The 7472-nt window shown below is 54.6% G+C and overlaps 1 protein-coding gene across 1 annotated transcript in view; it reads left to right on the top strand.

Moving 5' to 3' along the window:
- Positions 1 to 5497: 5497 nt before the first annotated feature.
- CHRNE (cholinergic receptor nicotinic epsilon subunit) overlaps positions 5498 to 7472 on the top strand; it is a 5567-nt gene continuing 3592 nt past the window's right edge. The window contains exons 1-6 of the mRNA XM_027773206.1: positions 5498 to 5543; positions 5755 to 5918; positions 6053 to 6097; positions 6222 to 6331; positions 6451 to 6606; positions 6898 to 6998. Of these exons, the coding sequence (XP_027629007.1) occupies positions 5498 to 5543; positions 5755 to 5918; positions 6053 to 6097; positions 6222 to 6331; positions 6451 to 6606; positions 6898 to 6998 (622 nt within the window). The remainder of the gene's footprint in view (positions 5544 to 5754; positions 5919 to 6052; positions 6098 to 6221; positions 6332 to 6450; positions 6607 to 6897; positions 6999 to 7472) is intronic.

Below are 7472 nucleotides of genomic sequence, written 5' to 3'. Positions count from 1 at the left end.
CCGAAGGCCCTTCCCCGTCTCTCCTTGCCTTGGCACGTCAGCGGTGTCCTCTCACTGCACGTGAAAGAAGAGGCATGAGCACGGCTGCCCCACGCTTCTGAAGGTCATGTCTGGTAGCAGCAGAGGGAGATAGCCTTCCGGAGTTCTTGTTTGACAGAATTCCCAGGGAAGGACTTCTTTTGACTGGGTTTGGGTCAGGTGTCCTCCCTAGGACCAATCAACTCTGGGCAGAGGATAAGGTCTCTAAGTACCAGGCAGATCCTAGAAGGGTCATGTGAGAACAGTTCTCAGCAGAAGGAATGATGCTGGGGCATAAAGCACTCATTCCCCCCCCTCCACCCCCAGAGGTTTTTGCTAGAGGGCGGGTCCGGAACTCGAACCACAGTGGACTACATGGGAGTCCAGCAAAGTAGCCATTACACTAACTGCTGGTCCCCTTTTACTTATTCTTGTATTCATCTGTTCAGTAAATATTTATCAAGCATCTAATTTTGGGGGGGGAGGGAGAAGTTTTTGCTATAGAGCACGTGCATTCACCAGAAAGACAGAGAGGAAAAAAAAAGAAAGAAAGACAGAGAGAGACAGAGAGACAGAAAGCAAGAAATCCCCCCCCTGGATGGCCATGCCGCAATCCCTTCTCCTCTATTCTCCTCTCAGGATCTTGGGCATGCACGCACACGCGTTTAAGCCATCGGGTCCAAGTTTAAGCCATCGGGTCCGGGACTCGAACCACAGTCAACTACATGGGAGTCCAACAACACAGCCATTACGGCAATTGCTGGCCCCTCAAGCATCTATTCTGTGCCAGGCTCTGCTCTGTGTGCCGTGAACATAAACCAGCAAGGTCTAAGCAATCAGCTTGGGTTCTAGAGAGGGAGACAGTCTAGAAATTAGTGTCTACAATTTATCTTTGTCCTGACTCAGCTAAATCTACTTTTTTTTAAAAAAAAAATTATCTATTTTAATTTTATTTGTTCATTTGTTTCATTTTAATTTGACCAGAGAGAGACAGAGAGAGAGAGAGGGAAAGTGAGAAAACAAGCCACCGGGTCTGGGACTGGAACCGTGGGAGTGTCCAGCGCCTTAACCAACACACTAGCTGCTGATTCCCTCAGCCAAACCTACTTCTGCTCACAAAAGAAAGAGTTAGAACCAGCAGTTGGTGTGGAGATTAAGGCAGCTGGATTCCACATGGGTAGCTCAGCTGTTCAAGGCCTGGACTTGGTGGCCCGAAATACACAGCGGATATGTGTGCATGTGTGCCTCGAATCCTGAGAGGAGAATGGAGGAGAAGGGATGGTGGTGGGGTTCCTCTAACCCCCAGAGTGAGTTCTCATATTCTTTTCCTCTCTGTCTCTCTCCAGAGCACACATGCCCTATGCCAAAAAATCTTAATAAAAGAGAGTGGATGTCCGTGTTGAATGCAGAGGGGGCCCCCATCAGACCAACTTGGGGATATTTCCAGTAGCAGCACTGATAGCTAAGAAAACAGCAGCATTGGGGCCAGCAGGAGGCGTAGTGGTTAAGGTGCAGAACTCCCATATGGCCCACTGCAGTTCGAGTCCCAGACCCCGTGGCCTGAAAATCAAGGTGGTCCCTGTGCGTGTGTGCCCAAGATCCTAGGAGGAGGCTGGAGGGTAAGGGATTGCAACGCAGCCATCCCCCATAAGGGGCAAGTTTTCATCTCCCTCTCTCTGTCTCTCTCTCTGGTGAGTGCCTACGCAAAAGGAACAAAAAAAAAAAAAAAAAAAGGAAAAAAAAGAAAAGCACCAGCTGTTCGGAGTTGCCAGCCAAGAGCTGATAGGTGAAGGGAGTGGCTTCCGGTGGAGCTGAGACATTTGGGTCTAGCTTGTAGGACAAGGTGGGGCTGGGGGGAGCCCCATCAAAAAGCCACTAAGGTTCTGTGGAATTTTCACTATATAAATGTAAAACCCAGGGGCCTGGCTAACAGGCCTGGGCCCGACTCCACAGGAAGCGTCGGTCCCCCAGGCAGTCCTGATCCTGAGCCAACGAGCCTAAGCGCTCAGCTCCACGCTGGCTCTTGGGGAACCGACCGCTGCGGGGCTGGGTGGAGTGGTGAGATCCCCTCCGGGAGGCGCCTCCAGGAGAAGGATTTCTGAGGGGCTGACGCTGCACAGCCCAGCAAAGCAAGGCAGTGAGCTGACGCCCTTGGCATCCACTGGTCGGAGCAAGACCCTCACCCACCAGTTACAGCCCGGTCAGGCCCAGGCCGGCGCCCCCACCCCCACCCCCAGAGTGCACCTCTGCAGGCCACATGGGCTTAGGGATGGAGGGAGAGGATTTCCACTCAGTGTCCCCCACTCAGTCCCCCAGGTCCCGAGCAACACTCCTGTGTGCAGCTTGGTCCAAATGGAACTGTATTTTGTATAGTGTGGGGTGTGTGGTGCGTTGTTTCTACGTACTGAGGGTTACACAGGATTTAGCCCACCGTTTGGAGCATGGATGGAAATCGCAGGAGGTGTAGATTAAGCAGGTAGACTGCACTTAAACACCACCAGAGGGGCCGGCAGGTGGCATAGCGGGTAAGGGGCTGGACACCCCCCAACCCGTGGTCCACCGAGTCCTGGCCCCAGCAGCTTGAAACTCACGCCAGGTGCATGTGAATATCGTATGCCGAAAATCCTGAGAGGAGAATGGAGAGGGGGTTGTGGTGTGGTGGTCCCTCTTGGGGGGTGATTTCTCACTTTATGTCTCTGACAAGCCCATGTGCCCTATAGCAAATATCTCTCAAAAAAAAAAACCCACTGGGTTGAAAGTTATTGTTTTGTTTGTTTTAGAGGCTTTTCCTTAGGGCACTTGCACTTGCTGGAGAGAGACAGAGACAGTGCACGGGAAAGGAGAAATCACCCCCCTCCCCCAGGGGGGAATGGCTGCAGTGCAATCCCTTCCCTTCCATTCTCCTCCTGGGATCGTGGGCATGCAAGTACATGCGCCAGGAGTTTCAGCCCCCAGGTCTGCCACACGGGAATCCAGGGATGTAACCACTACACCATCTGCTGGCTCCAAGAGATTTTTTTTTAAGGCCCCCTGCCACAATCAGTTTCAGAACCAGAAATTTCTTTTTTCTTTCTTTTTTTTTTTTTTTTGAGAGAGATTTTTGCTATAGGGTGTATGCACTTGCTGGAGAGACAGAGACAGAGAGACAGAAAGAAGTCACTCCCCGAGGGGATGGCTCCTCTCGGGATTTTGGGCATGCGCACACACGTGCCTGGCATGAGTTTTAAGTTGCTGGGTCCGGGACTGAAACCACAATCGATGTGGGAGTCCAGCGACTAACAATTACGCCATCTGCTGGTCCCTTAAGTTCCTTTTAAAAAATTTAATTTGCTATAGGGCACATGTGCTCACTGAAGACAGAACGAGGGAAAGTGAGAGATCTATTCCTTCCATCTCTTGTCAGAATTTCGGCACACACGTATATTCAACAAGTATGTTTTTCAAGCACCAGGTCCAGGACTCAAACCATACAGTTGGCCATGTGGGATCCAGCCGCCTTACCCACCATGCCACCTGGGTGGCGCTAAGTTTCTTTTTAAAAATCTTGCCAGAGAGAGAACCAGCAGTTAGCGTAATGGCTATGTCGCTGGACTCCCACGAAGTTGACTGAGGTTCGTGTCCTGGACCCGGTGGCTTAAAACACGCTGGGCGCGTGTGCGTGCGTGCCCAAGATCCCGAGAGGAGAATGGAGAAGGGATTGTGGCATGACCATCCCCCCTGGGGGGTGATTTCTCGCTTTCTGTCTCTATGTCTCTCTCTGTCTGTCTGGCGAGTGCATTTTTTTTACCCCACAAAAAAAAAAAAAAAAAAAATCTTGCCAGAGGGTGTGTGGGCTCTCCAAAGAGAGAGAGAGCACCTCCCAGGGGGGCACAATCCTGCCACAGTCCCATCTCCACTTTGGGGCATTCACGCACATGCACCCTAAGTGTTTTTCTTTTTTCTTTTACTTTTTTTTTTGAAGAGGTTTTCGCTCGAACCGTGGTTCGAGTCCTGGTGGCTTGCTTTCTCATTTTCTCTCTCTCTCTCTCTCTGGTCAAATTAGCCCGAGATCCTGGAAGGATAATGGAGATGGGATTGCGGCCATTCCCCCTGGGGAGGATTTCTCACTTTCCCTCTCACTGTCTGTCTCCCCCCCACCAAGTGCACATCCCTAAAGCAAAGTCCTCTAAAAAAACTAAACTAAAATAACTCCAAAGGGGTGGGGCCAGCAGGTGACATGGTGGTTAAGACAACTGGACTCCCACATGGCAGACCATGGATCGAGTCCTGGACCTGGTGGCTTGAAAATCAGGTGGGCGTGTGTGTGTGCATGCCTAAAATCCCAGTAGGATAATTCAGAGTGGCCATCTCCCCTGGGGTGGGGGTGATTTCTCACTTTCCCTCTTTCTGTCTCCCTCTGACAAGGGCACAGGCCCTATGGGAAAAAAAACTAAAACAAAAATACTAAAAAAAAAAAAAAAAGAAGAAAAGAAACACTGAAGCGGATGAGCATGGTGGCACCTGTAACACAGGATCCCTATGGAAGATGATCCAGATGAAGGTTTTGAGTTCTGTTCCCTGGTTGGCCTGTGAATGCTGGGGATTCTGATTGGCCAGGGAGGCTGGGGAGGGGATCCCACAATGAGACTTGTTGAACCTCATCGAGGCGGTCTCTCTTGCATGTGCTTTCTCGTCTCAATAAAGGAACCCTGGAAAGATCAATTAAGGTGTGTCATCAAGCTGGGGACGGCAGGGTGTAGAGAGGAGATAGCACTACCAGCTGTAGCCACAAGGTGGCAGCAGGGGGAGGCAAGGGAAATAAAACCCAGCTGGGCGGTTGCTCACCCTGAGGGGGCTATGACTGGGCAGACATGCGGATCCCGTTGTGGAAGGAGAGGTGGGCCTTGTGTTGTGACACGGTCTCCTCTGCCAGGTGGAGTCTGTTCCTGCGGGCCATCCCCATGTAACCACCTGTCTCATTGCCAGGTCTCTATGGAGACTGATTTTTGTCACACTCTGCTGGCAGCGACCTTGGCCAGACTGAGTGGTGATAATGGGTGCCGCATGGGTGCATAAGAGAGGCAGGGCGTGTCACATCCCCAAGTGTGTCCATCAAGCAGAGTCACCTCCACAGGGCAGCCTACTCAGAGGACACCTGAGCGCGCTGGAAGCCCATCCCGCACGTCCGGCTGCCAGGTTTGTGGCTCCAGGTGTTACTGGAGCCTGCAGCTCTCACCAGAGGCTCTGCTCCGTGGCCGGGGAGCTGGCTGAAGACCAGGCAAAGGATGCTGGGATGGGGTGGGCAGGGAACACAGGACGGGGCAGCTGCTCCTGGAAGCAGCCAAGATGTCCCCAGCTGCAGCAGGGGTGGGTAGAGGATAAGGTGACAGTCCCTTAACGCAGTCCGGAACTAACACCCTCCTCCTGACAACACACACACCCTGGCCTGCACCCTCCAAGCCTGCCAAGCTCAGAATAACCCCGAGACGCAGACGGCAGGATGGCGGGCGCTCTGCTCGGCACCCTGCTCCTCCTGGGGCTCCTCGGTATGGACAGAGGTCGGGGAAGCAGTCGGACACACACGCACAGATTCCGACATACGGGGACAAGGGCAATGACAGAGACTAAGATGGAGACTGAGACGACGTTTGGTCCCCAGGCTCATTATTATTGGTTCAGGAGACACCATAAAATACACAGCCTCGGAGACCTGAGCAGACGGGGAGGGAAGGCGTCCGACCTCTTCATCTCAGTGACCCTTCCTTCCTGACCCCACCCCAGGCAGAGGCGAGGGGAACGAGGAGCTGCGTCTGTATAACCATCTCTTTGACAACTATGACAGAGAAGGCCGGCCAGTGAGGGCCCCTGAAGACACTGTCACTATCACCCTCAAGGTCACGCTGACCAACCTCATCTCATTGGTAAGATACCCCAATCCCCGGAGACCCTTGCTAGACCTAAAAATCCTGCTTTGGGCCCCATATGCTGAGGTCCATCCTAAACCTTGCTCTGACCCGGAAATCCTGCTTCAAACCTCCCAATCTCCCATCTGCAGAATGAGAAAGAGGAGACCCTCACCACCAGCGTCTGGATTGGAATCGTGAGTCAAATCTGGGGAACAGGGTGAGGTGCCCTTGCCTAGGGGACCCCTTTCTTCCAAGCTTTCTGGGGCAGCCCGAAGTGGCAGATGCCTGGCACACGTCCTTCCGTCCCCTCCCCTTAAGGATTGGTATGATTACCGACTCAACTACAGCAAGGACGACTTCGGGGGCATAGAGACCCTGCGAGTGCCTTCAGAACACGTATGGCTACCAGAGATTGTGCTGGAAAACAAGTGAGGACCCGGCGGGCCGCCAGCCTGGAGGGAAGAAGGGTGGCCAGAGGGCTAGGCTGGACTTGGCTGGGGCCGGGGTGGCGACCCATGCTTAAGTTCAGCTTCGGGGGAGCCCACAGTATTGACGGCCAGTTCGATGTCAACTACGCCGCCAACGTGCTGGTCTACGAGGGCGGCGCCGTGAGCTGGCTGCCCCCGGCCATCTACCGCAGCACCTGCGCCGTGGAGGTCACCTACTTCCCCTTCGACTGGCAGAACTGCTCGCTCATTTTCCGGTGGGAAGAGTTGGGTCGCCCCAGATGATGATGGGAGGGGCCTGGAGCAGGGGCAGGAGCCAGAGGGGAAAAGTGAAATCCCTGGGGCGGGGCTTTGCGCTGGGGGCGGGGCCAGACGTTGCGAAGGGCTGGGCCGCCAGAGCCGGGTTCTAAGTGGGTAAGAAAGCGAGACGCGCTGGCGGGCTGAGGCCCAGGAGTGGAACCTTTGCAAGATCCGTGCTTCCAGGGCGGGGCCTGAGGCTGGGGCCCAGGTCCCAGCCTCTGGGGTGGGGTGGGGCCCTGGGTCCGCAGCTCTCAGACGTACAATGCCGAGGAGGTGGAGTTCGTCTTTGCCGTGGACGACAATGGCGAGACCGTCAACAAGATCGATATCGACACTGCTGCCTATACTGGTGAAGCCCCCTCCTGCTTCTAGACGGGGCCCAGTGGGGACTCTGTGAGGTTGTCCCAGAACAGCGATACCGGGGACTGACTGGTAAAACGGGCTTTAGCTCGCCCCTTTCCTGAAATCATCCCCGAGCATCATCCTAGTCCTGCCTCCTCGCTGTGGCCTTTCCATACCCTCACCAGGAAGGCCCCTTTCTGCCCGAATCGCCCCCATCCTGACGCCCCATGGCCCAAGCAGCCCACCCTGGTCCAGACAGCTGCATCCTCCTCCTCAGTCCGGAGTTCGGTTCCCGCCAGGTGGACAGCCGGGGAGCAGCGCAGGGCGCCCCGCCTCGGAGAGCGGGCTGAGCGCGCTCCTGTCCTGCAGAGAACGGCGAGTGGGCCATTGACTTCTGCCCCGGGGTGATCCGCCGCCACGACGGGGGCTCCGCTGACGGCCCGGGGGAAACAGACGTCATCTACTCGCTCATCATCCGCAC

This window comes from Tupaia chinensis, unplaced genomic scaffold (genome assembly GCF_000334495.1).
Source record: "Tupaia chinensis unplaced genomic scaffold, TupChi_1.0 Scaffold000330_1, whole genome shotgun sequence".
NCBI lineage: Eukaryota > Metazoa > Chordata > Mammalia > Scandentia > Tupaiidae > Tupaia > Tupaia belangeri.
The sequence above is the reverse complement of the archived record's forward strand: the minus strand, read 5'-3'. Positions and strand labels throughout refer to the sequence as shown.